Genomic DNA, 16,503 nt, shown 5'->3' with positions numbered 1-16,503 from the left:
TGGATGCACCTGTCAGCAAAGGAATTTTATGAAGAAGTTGTCTACCCCACTTATCTGAGTGTGAGAGAAAATTTGAATAGCTTCTTTTTTCCTTCTATTATGTATTGTGTATTAGGCCCATTTTGTTGCAACTTACAATGCAGAAATCCATCTTAAGGTACCACAAGACTTTCTCTCTGCTGTTCTCAGACAGTTTACTTAAACTAACTTCCATTCACTGTCTGATTCTTCTGAATTGTCAGTTTTCAAAATATTGTCAGTAAAATACATTCTTTTGGTTACATTCATTTCTGGTGCTTTCACAAGTCATTTTTAATGGTATTATTTCTCAGTAAAGCATCCCACAAATAATCCCTCTTTTTAAAAACTTCATTCCTCAGAACCATTTTTTAAAATTGCCTCATACTCGGTCTTTTAATATATATTACAAAGTGAAACTTCTTAACGTTGGGTCTTTAAGAACAGCCGCCTTTTGTTTTGTTTTTTCTCAAATGACATAGCATTTGTACTTAAGACGGAGGTTAAATATATGATAGAATAAAATGCGACTCTTCAGAACTTCCTCTGATCACTTTTCATCTTGGGCATACCTTGATGAAAGCTTGCACTGAAATAAGATTTTTCACAACTTCCGTGTGTTACTCCGAGATTAGTAGATAATCTTCAACTAGTTCTGGCTGTTTTTATTTTTTCTGGGTCAAAAGAGGACTCTTTGGCTAGGGAAAAAATGCCAATTTATTGTTGCAACAGCAATCCCCATCAATTTTTCTCAAATTCTAAGCCTAAAGAGCACCACAAACTTCATCCAAATCTTCTGAATCTTGCAAGAATCCTAAAAGGTTATTCAGCCTCCATGTTACCTTTTTGGTACAGGCCTAAGAAACAATCAACCTATCTGTATATGTATTGTATTATCGACCTGTTTGCATTTCAGATAGTTTATGCTCAGGATCATTTGGCAAGGATTAGTCCCTTCATTCAGTTAAATCCATCCCTTTGTTCACTGGATCAGCATGGCTAGATAGCAGTGAAATGTGGAATGGGAGTTGACATTTGTGTTACTGATTGCATACAAAACCAGAGAGTGATAGTTATGTAAGTAGATGTTATACTCTGTGAATGTCCTGGTTGCCTTTGGGAAAACAAATTATATTCCATAATTGATTACAATTAACCATCACATCTTTAGTAGCACAAGTGAACTTGGGATGTACTACGAGTTGAATTGGTAACCTTGTTTATACCTTGTGTCCCTGCTAACTGGGCAAAGAGACTAGTTTAAGAGGAACATAGAATGTACTCATTTCTTGTAGTGATTCTTATATATGTTGGATGAGGTAGAAACTGTCCCTGACCAACCCAGCATAGAAGTGCTGAGAGCCAGCATAACATAGAGGTTAGTGTTGGACTAGGGCCGGGAAGACCCGAGTTTGAATCCCCATTCAACCATGAAATTCACTGGATGACTCTGGGCCAGTCGCTTATCTCTCAGCCTAACCTACCTCACAGGATAGTTGTGAGGATAAAAATAGGCATGTATACCACTCTGAGCTCCTCAGAGAAAAAGTGAATTATAAATGTGTAAAAAAACAACAAAAAATCCAGCACAATTTTTCCCACAGTGGGTGTTGCTGACATCTGTTTCTTGTGTTTCTTTTAGACTGTGAGCCCTTTGAGGATGGGGGAAAATCTTATTTATTTCTATGCAAACTGCTTTGAGAATTTTTTTGTTGTTGAAAAGCGGTATATACATTTTCTTAATAGTATAACTCTAATGGCCAATCTGGATTAGATTTGTCAGTCTTCTGACTTCTAGACTGACTTTTGTATGCTGAATCAGAATTGTTAAACATGAGAAAGAAGTTACAGAAATATTATTTGTATTAAAAAAAACATTTATTCCACTAGTTTAAAACTGCATTTCCTCAAAAGTCACATTTAAAAAAAAAAAAAATAGATACTTGTCTTTGTGTGATTGCCGGGGATCTCAAAATTGGGTTAAAGCAAGGCTTGCATCTTGCCAGTTGTCATAAGAATGGTGTTCTCTGTTCATAAACAACTGTCATTTAGCAACTTCTTTGTGGTTACCAAGATCTTTGCTATCAATAGTCTCCTAGTAACACAGACGAAAGCTGTAATTGAATTTCGTTTTGAGCTTTATGCTTGCTTGGCTATGCCCCTGTGTAAGAGTGGTGCTTTCATATATTTTCAAGATGCAGCTTAGAATGACTAAATATGAAAAACCTTATTAAGAGCTACAATTACTTGTTGGTTCAATACAAAAATAATTGATTTGGAGGTTTTAGCTGGTCAGTTTTGCCAGTTGATTAAACAGGTAATTCCCTGATGTATTGTATGCCAAATGAGACTATGCGAGTAACTTCTCAAGCAGCTTGGTTTTCAAGTAAGTGTGCATATGTGATCTTCTACCGTGAGGAGTCTTGCTTCCTGAGATCTAGAGGAAGTGCTGTCCCCTCATAATTTTCTTTTTTGAAATATGCAAAACACAGTTCTTTAGCAGAGATGAAACACAGAGGCATTTTCATTGTTTATTGGTCTGCTTGTGCATGAAACTTTCCCTGGAGGCTGAACCCCACGTTATGAGCCATTAATTTAAATGATCACTTATTTGTACTATTCAGTTTTATTTGTACAATCAAAGGATGACTGAGCATTGCATGAGGGTCCTCCTCCTTTTCCTTTCTCCAGTAAATGGAAATTCTTGGGTTTGTCACCTTCTCTACCCCATCAGGATTTGTGTTCACATCTATTCATTCAAAGGGTCCCAGCTTTTATCCTTATCTCTACTTTCCTTTCTCTGAAATCTTGTTTCCTTTTTTCTGCCCCAATTTTGGGTTCATATATTAATCCCTATTTCTCCAAACTTTCCTTCTTCATTTTACATTTACAGATGTATATGTTCTTATTGTACTGTTTGTGTAAAGACCATTTGATAGACACCAGATGTGTGTCTCTCACCTGTCTTGTATCACCTCACATGTTGCATTATGATAAATCTTTATTGTGACTGTATGTTGCCCAAACTCCTGTGAGAAAGCGTAAATAGCAAGCAGGCCTCCAGTCCAAACTCTTCCTGACACTTCTTAGTCCTTGAAGGCAACCTATAGAAGCCTGTACAAACCCAAAATATATAAATTTTTCCAGATGTTGGCTTTATTTATGCATTCAGACTGATTCTGGTGGAGCTAGTAAGTGCAGAAATCAGGAGTGTGTTTAAATCCTTATTCTGTGAAAATAAACAAAACATGATTGATTGGGGGTGGGTGTTAAAATTTTTGTAGTTCTGTTCAGGTTCAGTAGAAACTTTCATATAATGGTTCAGGTTCTGTTCCAGTTCGGGTGGGGGGCGGGGTTGAGTTTGTTTTAGTTTAGGTTCATATTCAGTTTGACTAGTTGATTGTAACTCTGGGTATCTCAATGTGATTATTAGTAGGTTCAGGAAATGCAAATGTAGTACTTCAGAGCAGGGTGGATTTGATTTAAATCAAACTGATTTAATTCACGATTTAAATCATGATTTAAATCACTAGTCAGTAAGGCTTGATTTAAATCATAGTTTTCTACATAAAGACTAATTCTTGCTGGTATAACTTTAATATGCAAGTAGATGAAGATTTTTAGAATAACAACTTTTCATATTAGTTTTTTTATCCCCAGTTTAATAGGTTAATCATTCATATTTGGACAACTTTTCTTTTGTACTTAGGAAGGAGAAAAATAATCATTACCTTAATAATAACAATTTAAATAGATTTATTCAACTGAAACAATAACATTACAGCATATTTTATTTGCTTAAACAAACATCCATGTTTGTTAACTAATTTGGCTAAACAAAATATATATATTTTAAGAAACTTAGACTGTCAGCCCAACCTACACATGAAAAACTTAAATAATGTTCTCTGTAGTTCACTCGTCATCTTCATCTTCTTCTTTGTTCATAATCTGGAAAAGAAAAACAAGCTTTCCTGCTTTATCGGGTCCCAAACAATTTCTCAATTTAGAATGAATGAGTCCAAAGGAAGAGAATATTCTTTCAACGCCTGCAGAAGAAGCTACTGCTGTTAAAAGTGAAATCATTACTTGAACAGTCTCTAAATCCAAGTGCTTAAGTGACTTCCACCAGTTCACTGGTGTGACTTCCTTTAAAATATCTTCAGCAAACATATGTTTCTTGAATGGTTCCCCCTTAGCTTTGAAGTTTATTATAGTTGGCATTACAAATGGATGATTGCTGGATACCCATGTCATAGCTAACTCCTCTTCCTCAGCACTTAAGTTTTGACCCTGGTACTGGATATTGACAATATTTGCCAAAAAATGAGCTGGAGACAGTACTTGTCCCATACTTTTTTTAATGCTTGTAATTTAATTCTGTCCATGTGTAGTTCTGTTTTTAAGTGTTCACTCAGTTCCTTCCAAATTTCAACAGCATCAGCAATAAAACAGCTATTTTTCTGTATTTTGTTTAAAGATTCAGAGATGGGTTTCAGGATGCTCAGCATATGTTCAACATATCTCTTAAGCCCAATGTTGAGGATTTTGGCCGTGACAGTGCCATCTATTTTATCTCGATTTTGTTCACAAACTGTCATCAGAATAGGCCAGTTCTTGATATACTGCTCAAAACAGTCCACCACAGAGTTCCATCTAACATCTTGTGGGAGCGTTAGCTTGGTTCCACCCATCCTTTTCAGAGCTGCTGCAGCAAAGTGATTGTTACAGAAGTATTTAGCAATTTCAACAACATTTGTCTTTATTTCTGGAACACTTAAGTCTTTGGCTAAGAGGTGCAGCAAATGAGCACTGCAACCATATGTTATTAGCTTTATATTCCCTTCCTGCTCTTCTAAATTTCTTCTCATCTTGGATACATTTGCAGCATTGTCTGTGACCAAACTGCGTACTAGACATTTGAATTTTTGTTCACATGTTGTTATAGCTTTTACTGCCACTTCTTGTAAGTATTCTGCTGTGTGTGCATTTCCTGACGTATCAATTGTTTGTGCAAGGAAGACTTTCCCGTCTTCTGTTGTTATACAAGCACATACAATAGGATCATTGTGGACATTACTCCACCCATCAATACTTAGGTTAACAATTCTACCCTCCAGAGCTGTTGCACATTGCTCCATTTCTCTGTCATACACTTTATCCAGCAGTTTCCCTGCAACATCTGCTCTGCTGGGTGGACTGTATCCTGGTCTCAGTGACTGAACCATATTAATGAAATGTGGGTTCTCAGTCAGACGGAAAGAAGAGTTCGTTGCATAAACAAACTGGGCAATTTTTTCATCAATTAACTCTTTTTCTAATCTGCTAGTTTTTATCACAAACTTATCTATGGTGGTTCCAGGAGGGAAGGATTTTTTCTTTCTTTTAGGTGATAGTGATATGTGGCTGTGGGTGTCTGATGATGATGCTAATGAAGCACTATCCTGGATGGATAACTCTGAAACTGTAGAACAGGAGGATGGTGATCTTGAAGGTGGATAGTTTCCAGAATCCATGAATTCCCCTAAACAAAAAAGTCAATGCTGTTATTTTATTGTTTATACAATTTCTGCTTATTGTACACAGCACTGCCCCAAAAGGAATATTTGCTTTTCTTCATAACTGTACCAAATGACAGTAACATGCAGTAATAATAAGAAATATAATTTTGCTCAAACATGACAGTTCAAGGCAGTCTTTAGAAATATTATATGATTCAATAAAAATGTTTACCAACCTGAAGATCCTGCCTGTTCAAATGTGTTTCTTTGGTCATCTTCATCACAGCACTTCTCATGATGTTGCCTCATTCGGGCCACCAGGCCTTGCATTTCTTTGTTGCAGTGTTTGCATTTTGCACGCATGCCTGCCTTACCGATAGGTAAAGGAACTTTATTAAAATATTGCCAAACTGGGTCTCTTTTATGGCCTGCTGCCATTATAGGTTTTTTCCTCCAAGGAAAGAATGTGATAAACCTCAGGTCATACACACAAAAAGATCCAAAGACTTGTCTGTCTGTGGCTATGCAGTATTGTGCTCAGAAAGTTTCACTTTCATTTTGTACTGCTTGTCTGCTTGCCCCTCCCTCCTCACACTTAGTTTCACTTTCTTCTTGTGCAGATCTATTCCACTCCAAACAATCAGAAAAATATTGTTTCTATTCTATTTCACTGAACTTCTTGAAACTTAGCACTGAAGGGGTTGATTCTGTATTCATAGGTTTGTAGAACAATAGGATTAAGGTCTTTTTCTCAACTCTGTTCATGTCATAACATTTTTGCTGTGAAGAAGAGGCATGTGATCTCTGCTGAGTCAAATTCAGTTTTGAGAACTGCAAAAGTAAACCAAGCATCTGTGATAATATCTTGTAGGCAGAGAAACTGCCCAATATTCTTACAAAAACCTCTGGAAGAGCATGACATTGTGAATGGATTAATGGAATTTATTTACCAAAAAAATTAAACATATACAGCCTTATTCTACATAATTAAAAAACTAATCTTTATTTCATGATGGAATAACCTTTGGATGGTAATATATTTTCCTCAAAAAGCATTTTATTTAAAAAAATCTGATTTAAATAAAAAAATCCGATTTAAATTAAAAAATCTGATTTTTTTATTTTTTTAAAAAAATCATTGATTTTTATCCACCCTGCTTCAGAGTACTACTGAGTTTATGGCATTAATTACTGCCATAAGTAGTGATGGCATTTTGAGATTCATTGGTAATAAGCTTATCAGGGGCTGTAGCTAGAATAGCTAATGGGAACCTCCAATGTTAAAAGGCAGTACATCCCATAAGAGATCTAAAATCCAATTTTAAAAATACAGTTTAAAAATAAAAACACAAGAGAAAACGTTGAGCTAAAAACATACTTTCGGGGGGGGGGGGTAAATCAGAGATTGAGAAAAAAGGCTTATTTTTCAAAAGCCTTATCTTCACCTCTCACATAGGAGGGAGTTCCAGAGGAAGGTGGCCACCACAAAAAGGCTCCCTCCTATTTCGCCACCAACCACTAATCAGAAAGAGATAGCACACAATTGTGCCTAGAAAGTAACTGGCAAGCAAAGCAGCTGTGAGAGTACCAGTGTGTTATTATCAGAGGGCTTAGTCCCCTATAAGACTCTCGCAGCTGCATTCTGGACTGGCTGAAGCTTCCAAACAGTCTTCTAGGACAGTCCATATACAGTGCATTACAGTGATCCAAATAGGATTTAATGAGGGCATGGATAACTATGGCTAGGTCTGACTGGTACAGGAATGTATGTAGTTTGCACAACCAGCCAGAGCTGCTGCTGCTACTACTACACAGCTCCCCAGGCCATGGATACCACCTGACATCCAGGAAGAACCCCAGCTTTGAAAGCTTTAAGGGAAGTAATCAACTGCATTTGGTATAACATCCCCAAATCTAACAGATCTTACTGGGAGAGCTGCTGTCTTGCCTGCATTTAATTTCAGTTTGTTTACTCATATCCAGACTTACTTGCAAGCTGGGTGTTGTCAGCATACTGGTAGTATTACATAAGAACAGCCCAGTTGGATCAGGCCCAAGGCCTCTCCAGTCCAGCATCCTGTCTCGCACAGTGGCCCACCAGGTGCCTCTGGGAAGCCCACAGGCAAGAGGAGGAGGTATGCCTTCTCTCTTGCTGTTGCTCCCCTGCAACTGGTATTCAGAAGCACCATGTCTCTGAGGCTGCAGGTTGCCCATAGACACCAGAGTAGTAGCTATTTATTGACCTGTCGTCCATGAATTTGTCCAAACTCCCTTTAAAGCCATACAGGCTGGTGGCTGTCACCACATCTTGTGGCAGATAATTCCATACATTAACTGTGCGCTGTGTGGAAAAAGTACTTCCTTTTGTCGATCCTAAACTTCTCTACCTTCAGTTTCATGGGATGACCCCTGCTTCTAGTGTTGTGAGAGAGGGAGAAAAAATTCGCTTTTCATACCGTGCATAACGTTATATTCCTCTATCATCTCTCCCCCCGTAGTTCCCTCATTTCCAAACTGAAGAGCCCCAGATGCTTTAGACTTGCCTCATAAGGAAGGAACTCTAGGCCCCTGATCACTTTCAATGAGCTGTCCATCACGACCCCAAGATCTCTCTCCTAGTCAGTCACCAACAGCTTAGGTCCAATCAGCCTATATGTGAAGCTGGGGTTTTTTGCCCCAATATGTATCACTTTACAGTTGCTTACATTGAACCGCATTTTACCATTTTGTTGCCACATTTTGTCTCACCCAGTTCAGAGATATTCTTCCCCCATGTGCTGGAGCTCCTCATTGATTGGGATGCAGTGAGCATGCTTGAGACAGGACTGCAGTTTTGTAAGCCTAGCTTCCTGCCACTGGAGGGCGCCCTGTTCCAGTTCTGATCCTGTCTCCTCGAGCTTGAAGGATACTGAAATAGCTCTTCGGCATTTACAGATTCTATTCTGCTCAGGCTAGATGGCTTATTCTGATATTTTTACCACCTTATTTCTGTTTCTCTTCTCCCCCACCACCCACCCACTGATTGTGCAAGGGTAGGAAGGGAGCTGCCTTAGGCTTTTTGTTTGTAACTTGTCAAAGTCCTTGATTGTTTACAATTTGGCCCTCCTTCTTTATTTTTGGTTCAATTGAGCATATTTTTGGTTTGTTCCTTATTATGGAGCGAGCACATGTAGAAGGACTTCCCTGTCTGAGGGCCCTCATACAACTTTTAAGGTTGATCCTGTGGGGCTTGCCTCCTTTTGGGTTCAGTCAGCTTCTCTGACACGTTCCATTCCTGCCAGTTTGCCCACTTGTCATTCCCTCATCAGGAATGTCATTCCTTTGGCAGCTTCTTCCTTGGCCTCTGTTCCTTTTCCTTCATTTTTTCGCAAAGTTATGATGGCAGAATGGCAGCAGCCAACCTCTTCTTTTCTTTTCTTTTCTTTTTTTTTTTTTTTTTTTTTGCAAATTCAATTTTTATTTATTTTAACAATAGCAATATTATCATTCATTAAAAATACACACATAAAAGGTGGACTTCCCGCTCACATTTCTTCGTGAATCAACAACTATAAAATTTACCCTTGCTATGATAATAATTCAAAACATAAGTTCAAACCCTTACAAACATAATTAATCTAACCAACCTGCGATTTATACTAAATTTCAGCAGCCAACCTCTTCTAATTAATGTTTTAAATGGGGGGGGCTTAAAATAGAATGTTAAAGTTGGAAGGGGCTTCAGTCACCATTGCATCCAGTGTTCTGTCTGTCTTGTAGAAACAGAAAAAGTCTAGAGTCAAATTATCTACAGGCATTAATGACATCTCCTGGGCATCATTAATGCCTGCAGATAATTTGACTCTAGACTTTTTCTGTTTCTACAAGGAAGACAGAACGCCAGGTGCAACAGCGGCACCGTTTCCATTCTGACTCGAACTTCCAAACTTCCAGCTTTACTTTATGCCTATCTCAATATTTCGCCCTCAATATTTCCCAAGAATTGTGAGTCCCCACAGTTTCTTTTATCTCTTGTGTATCCGTCTTGCTTCCGGAGGCACTCTCCCCCACCCCTTCCCAAGCTTGGTTGTTGTGAGCGAGCCCCCATCCTGCCAGTCGGAGATGCCCGGGAACGGAAATTTTGGTCTTTCATGGCTGCCTGGTGTAGGTTCTGCATCTGAGGCATTTCTTGTGTGCATGCATTGGGGCTAGTGAGAAGTTTTGCAGAGCTGCGGGGAGGCCGTGGGGGTGGTGCATGCTTGGGTAAGGACTCTGCCCTTGGCTTGGCTGGTCTGAGGTGTGGGGAGATCGGAGGTGGCTGCTGCGACCTTGGGTCTTTGGGGGAAGGCCCAAAAGAGCTTCTCCTCTGAATTTTCCCGTCACTGTCAAGAGTTTTCTACCCTAGGAAATACAGAGTACAGACTCTGTTCCCTCTTCCCATGTTTTGAGTCTGTCACCTTAAAAATAAACTTGGGTGGAGAGTGCTTTTGAGCATGTGCAGAACTACTCCTAACCAGAGAAAGCCTTTTTTAAAAAATGTCAGAATAGTGGCCTTGAGTATATGCAGTCTGTTTTAAACAAAATGTTCTCTTTCCCCGCCATTTGTAACATCACAGTACATTGTAAATAAAGAAGCATGCTGAAAAAAACCTAGTGCTATCTAAACTGATTGGCTTATATCATCATATATGTGTTCCTTCTCTCCTTCCCTCCCTCCCTTCATCTCCTTTCCCCATCTCCCTTTTGCCTCCTATGCTCTCACAGCCTCTTCTCCTTCCTTCCAATTGTGTGTTCCTCCCCTTTCCCCAATTCCCTTTTGCCTCCCTCTTCCTTATATATTGTGTGATAGCCATTAATTCCTCACCCCGTCTTGTATAGTTTCGTATTTTTGGTGTTGCAAAGGTCACCAAATACTGTTGTTCGCACTGTGCTTCTGCTACGAAAGAGTTAGGCAATGTCCATTGCTCTGTTGCTGGCTCAAAAGATCTTCTGTGAACAGCTAGAGAGGAACCTCGCACATCTGCTGCAGTCTCACCTTTGATAGGCACAGGTTCAATGTGCTCTGGCAGGGTCTCCCCCCCCCCCGGCAGCCCAAAATTTTTTGCGCAGTGCACTATGCGCGATGCATTATTTCTATATGTGTGTGAGAGTTATGTGCGCACACTGTGTTTATACTGCCACCCAGAACAAAACGCTTTCCGCTCACTGATGATGATAATTAGAGGGAACACTGATCCTAACTAATGAAGCACTGCTGTTTTGTGAGAGGCACCAGTGCTGCTGCTGAGTTCTAGACCCAGGAAGTCCCCTCTCACCTGAAAATATGTCCTCGGGGACATATTTTCAGGGTGACATAGAAGAGAAGGTGGTTGAAATACATGCCCCACTCCCATGAGTGCCGGTACTGAGTTAGCTGATTTTTTCCACAGCACAGACACATCTCACAGAGCACCAGTATCGGAATGTCAGCCAATACCTTTGTATATATCATACTTTGTCCTTGATATGATAATATGTTCCTGAGTGATACACTTTGGTTTATGATGTAGAATAAACCATTAATAATTATAGAGAGGGAGGATTTTGTTGTCCCCCCCCCCCTTTCAAGAATGTAAGCTAGATTATATTCAGTCTTCCGTCAACTCCAACTATGGCACCAAACTTTAACAAGTAATACAATATCCCAGGGTTTCTTAACCTTGGGCCCCCAGATGTTGTTGGACTACAACTCCCATCATCCTCAGCCACAAAGGCCATGTCTGGGGATTATGGGAGTTGTAATCCAACAACATCTGGGGGCCCAAGGTTATAAAACCCTGCAATATCCCTTCAGCTTTCAGGGAAGCTTGTTACAGTCTTCCACAGTACTACAGTATTTTACAAGCATTGAGACAGCAACCTGTAAATATGTTACAACAATAACACATATTTTTACTCCTTTTTAGATGTCCCTCCTGCAGAGCAAGAAAAGCTTTTTATTCAGAAGTTGCGACAATGTTGTGTTCTTTTTGACTTTGTTTCTGATCCACTAAGTGACCTAAAGTGGAAGGAAGTAAAACGAGCAGCTTTAAGTGAAATGGTAGAGTACATCACACACAATCGCAATGTGATCACAGAGCCCATTTACCCAGAAGTAGTACATATGGTAAGTAATTTAAATGAAAATATTCTTTTAAAATAGTTATGTTTAGCTTTCGACTCTGCTTAATGGAAGCGGTCTAGGTTGTAGGTTTTGTTTAAAGTGTTTCCTTCACATTTTTTATCCTATGTAACAAAACACTAATTGTTCTCACTAAAATATGTAAGAATAAACTCACTAGGATTTTTGGAGCATTTTACACTTTCAGGTTTGTCTTTTGTAATGAGCATGTAAGAAGCCTCTACTCTGAAACTTGTCATTCAAATAGGGCTGGGCTGAACCATCTGTTTTCACTAGAATCCCTGTTTGTCTACTGGTTGATACTAACTTAACAAAGCAAGAGTGCATTTGTTGGATTGCTTAAGGTAGGGGTCTGCAGCCTGTGGCTTGGGTTCTTTGTTTAATTGCTCATAGTAAGTAAAAACTCATTTTCACTTATCCATAATATCAAGCATTTGTACTTTATCTACTACTGTATACTTTTAAATGCTTCATATGCACATTGTGACTGTCAGGATTGTGCACAGCCAGAAGTCAGAACTGCAGAGGAAACACCAGAGGATAAAGTGAAAGAGAAAAAAGTAGTAGTTGAGAGAGATAGCTGAGAGGTTTGCTACTAGCAAGGCCCTAAGCCCAGTTTAGGCAGTAAGGCTCTGGGCCTGGTTCTGTAAAATCAGAAATTTTAGAAATAAAATAAAAATATACTTCATTAAAAACTAAGGAACTAACTATAAGATATGCAGGATTCAAGTCCTGTCTGATAATGAAAATTGCAGGCTGACATTCAGATTAAGTTACATGAGTAGTCCCATTGACATTTCTGGGACATGACTGCCTATGAGTAACTTGGATGCCAGGCAGTGTGTATTCAGTGAATATTAAGTCTCCAAAGAAGTCCAAGTCACATTACAGGGGATGGAACATAAAAACAATATGTGTATTGTTGACAAGTAACAAAAGAAGCATATTGTAAGCTGCATTTGACTCCCCTCTTATCTTTTATTTCTCATGTTAATCACAATAACTGATTAGGGGTGTGTGTGGTGTGTATACATTATGTGCATGTGTGTGATTCGATTCTCAAAATATTGTGTTAGAAGACAAAAATATGGTGCTGCTCTTTGAAAAGTTGTAGACCCCTGGCTTATCACATAGCTAATCTGCAGAGGTGCACCTAGGTCATTTTGGAGCCTAGACCTAAAGGCCTTTGGAGGCCCCCCTCTCCTGCAAATTAAGCATAATCATGCTCTACCGGGTGACCACACCACCTGGGACAGACCAAAGAGGATTGGGGGCTCCTAGGGGCTGTGGAGGCCCTGGACTTCAGCCCCAAAGTCCAGGGGTAACAGTACCTCCTAATCTGTGTTAGGTGATCCAGAGTGTGTGCTCTTAAGAATGCCTTGTTGGATTAGACTAAAGTCCATCTACTACTTTATCATTTGCAAGAATCCCAGCAACTAGCAGGTGCTGTTTGGTCTATTTGTGAGCTTACCCCTCATGTGAATAACCCTTTTTTTAAAAAAAGGTTGCTGTCTTGCACACGCATATACACATTTTCAATATAATTGGTGCTCCTCCACTTTCCCAGGTGACCATTTCAGCCCTTTATACACATGCAGAGGATGAGAGCTCCTTTCTACATAATTTTCCCTATGCAATTACAGAGTAAGGAATAAGCGCTTCTCTCATCCTAGGCTGGTTGCTGAAGGTTACAATTATCCCCCCACCCCCAGGCATTTTAGGAATAGGAAACCTTTCCATAGTTTCTTTTGATTTGGTGATGTATAGACTGCCCAAAAATTTTGAAGGCAGGGTAGATCCTTTTCTCCTTTTCAGTTGATTTGAAGCCTATGATAAGAGTCCTGTTGAGAAAGGGTCATAGCATGGCAGAAGAATTGACCAACTTACTGCTGTATCTGCAGTGCTTACTTTTTCTAGGGCAGCACCTATTTTATTCATTCATTCATCTGACCAGCATATTTATATACCACCCCAAACTTACCTCTCTGGTTGGCTTACAATAAAGTAGAAAACATTAAGCGTTAAAACAGCAACAGATTCTATAAATCTAATTAAAAGTCTGGATGAGTAAATGTGTCTTCACAGCCCTTTTAAAAGCTGTCAGAGATGGGGAGGCTCTTATTTCTGTAGGGAGCACGTTCCAAAGCCTCAGAGCATCAACGGAGAAGGCCCGCCGCTGTGTAGCCACTGGACAAGCTGGTGGCAATTGCAGATGGAGCTCCATAGATGATCTCAATAGGCAGCAGGGCTCATAACGGCACTTTCATTTTGAAAGCAATGCATGTGCATTATCTTTTAAGCATTTCATGTTGTACCACAAGTGCTGTCAAGGAGCTCCTGAAGCATAACTAACACACACACACGCCAGTTCTGTAAAGGCATGTTCTTCCTGACCAGGCATTGTAACAGCATGTCTGGAGCAATAGCACCTGTGCTGTAGCATGCGTGGTTAGCTATTACCTAGATACTTCAGAGGGGTTGCTGATTAGTGCTTGATGTGCTGCAAGTACCTCTAGGGCAATATGCTCTTCTTCAGCTTTCCTCCCCAAGTCCATTACTGAGATCCATTACTTATCTCAGACACCAGTTCAGGACTTTCACTGCCTTCCCAGAATGTGATGAAAAAGAGAGAGAGCGCGAGGTGTGGTCTGCATCTTGATGGCATCAAGATCTCAGTAAACCCCAAATCTCAGTAATTCTTTTAAAAATATATTGTAAGGGAGACCAGTGTTATCCCCTTCTTATAGGTGAGTATACCCAATTCTGGCTTAAAGCCGATTCTGACTTAAAGCCGTTCATACCTGAGCTGACGTAAACCAGAGATTTCCCAGGTCACAGTCTTACCATTGTATTACACCAGAAAAAAATGTTGTTCAGTGGTTCTTGATAGTAAACAAAGTTCTAGAGCTCAAGAGAGAGTACACAGTCTTTTGGTAAGACAATATTATAACTTGAATGAGCATTTGTTCTTCCCCCGCCCCCGGTTTGTTGTAATATGTCCTAATGGGAACCAAGATCTATTTTTCTTAACACACAAGTTTCTTTCAGAAGCACTCTTACCCCTGGACTTCAGGGCCGAAGTCCAGGGCCTCCACATCCCCAGGGAAGGGATGTGCACGGAACCATGGCGGGGAGGCTCGAAGGCAGCGCAGGTGCTGCGACCACTTCCCCCCCACTGGCATCCATTTACTTGCAAGCCTGTTAGGGTGGCAGCGTACCTCCCTGCCGCCCCTGTTGTCCGGATATGACCGGAAGTCTCCGGCGTGCCTGCATGTGCTGGTGCACGCAGGCACTTCAGAGACTTTCAGTCATATACAGGCAACAGGGCGGCAGGGAGGTACGCTGCTGCCTGGATGGGCTGGCAGGTAAACGGACACTGGCGGGGGGAAAGCAGCGGGAGGGGTAAGTGCACCCTTCCCAGCTCTTAAAGCTAGACACCCCCCGCCGTCGAACTGGCAGAACCACCAGTTCTTCAAATCAGTTCAGAGACCCATAAAGGGTCTCCGAACGAGTGCCATGCACATCCCTACCCCAGGGGGCTCCCAAATCCTCTTTAGTCTGTCCTTGGTGGTGTGGTCGCTGTGCTGCGCTAGGCGGCTGAGTGTGATTGTGACCTGTGCCGAGTGCTTTAGAAACAGAAGGGGAAGTGGGGAAAGAAATATGTGGAATGGGAACATGTTGATTTTTGTTTTGAAATGTTTCTGCTACTGCATATTTGCATAAATATACCTTTTGTATATACCTTTTGTATATTCTTACATTCTTGTGAGTTCATTTGCTGTTTGTGCCCTCAAAAACCCACATGTTAAAAATACCGCATGTGTCATGGTCTGTGTGTAGAGGGATGATGCTTAACTTGCAGTGGGGTGACAGGGCGGGCGCTAAAGGCCTTTAGGTCCAGGCTCCATAATTACCTAGGTATACCACTGGTTTCTTTAAAGGAAAAAAACAGTGAAAAAAGCAGTAAGTTGAAATATGGGAAGAGGTTCTTCTGTAGCAAATTTTGTTCAATATAACAGAGTAACTTTTTTCTATTTTGTGGCTTGCATGTTTTTATGAAATGTTCATCCAAGTGAGCATTTTAAATTTTGCCTTTTTTTTTTTTTTGGTACCAACACTTAAAAGTCTGTGATTTTAGTTTGCAGTTAACATGTTTCGTACACTACCACCATCATCTAATCCAACGGGAGCAGAATTTGACCCAGAGGAAGATGAACCAACCTTAGAGGCTGCCTGGCCTCACTTACAGGTACTATAAAAAGATAATTTCTTCACTTCTGACTAAACTGGTGCAAAATGAAGGTGACAAACTTAATTATCAGCACACAATTTACTGGTTGACTGATTAAATACATAATGGATGGCTCACCCCTCAAAGTCTGAAGTTTGCAATTTAACCTTAATGCATTGTAACTTAGCTATACCAGTACTGGGTTGGCTTAACTTCATGTTTTAATAACAGTAGAACAGTACTAATAAGTTTGTTCATTGTAGTTGGCCTTTTGGGGTCTAATAAGGGTCACATTTTTGAGGCAAGATGCTCTTCTCTTTAGATGTGGGTAAGGTACATGGTGCCCACTGTTGTGTAAACAGAAAACATAAATTTAATCAACATATTCAACATTTGAGCTGGTTTAACTAAAGTGGCATAGTACGGGCCCCCACTGATCATGTGTAGGTAGCAAAAGACCTTTGGGCTGCAATGTGACCTTCTTCTGAGGCATGTCTTCTCTACCTTTCTTCTCCCCAGAGTGGGTGATTGGTGTGGGGTTTGCAACATGATAGCTGGTAGCACTTAGCAATAGCAATAGCACTTACATTTATATACCGCTCTATAGCCGGAGC

General features: G+C 40.2%; 1 protein-coding gene across 6 annotated transcripts in view; it reads left to right on the top strand.

The window, feature by feature from the left end:
- The window catches only part of PPP2R5C (protein phosphatase 2 regulatory subunit B'gamma), a 141,472-nt gene that overhangs the window by 88,200 nt on the left and 36,769 nt on the right, over window positions 1-16,503 (top strand). For all 6 annotated transcript variants that reach the window (XM_053271063.1, XM_053271054.1, XM_053271044.1 and 3 more), the window contains 2 exons: window positions 11,444-11,643; window positions 15,797-15,907. In XM_053271063.1, coding sequence (XP_053127038.1) covers window positions 11,444-11,643; window positions 15,797-15,907 — 311 coding nt within the window. The remainder of the gene's footprint in view (window positions 1-11,443; window positions 11,644-15,796; window positions 15,908-16,503) is intronic.

The sequence above is a fragment of the Hemicordylus capensis genome, chromosome 1 (genome assembly GCF_027244095.1).
Source record: "Hemicordylus capensis ecotype Gifberg chromosome 1, rHemCap1.1.pri, whole genome shotgun sequence".
Lineage (NCBI taxonomy): Eukaryota > Metazoa > Chordata > Lepidosauria > Squamata > Cordylidae > Hemicordylus > Hemicordylus capensis.
Note: the sequence above shows the minus strand (reverse complement) of the source record. Positions and strands in the feature narration are given on the sequence as shown.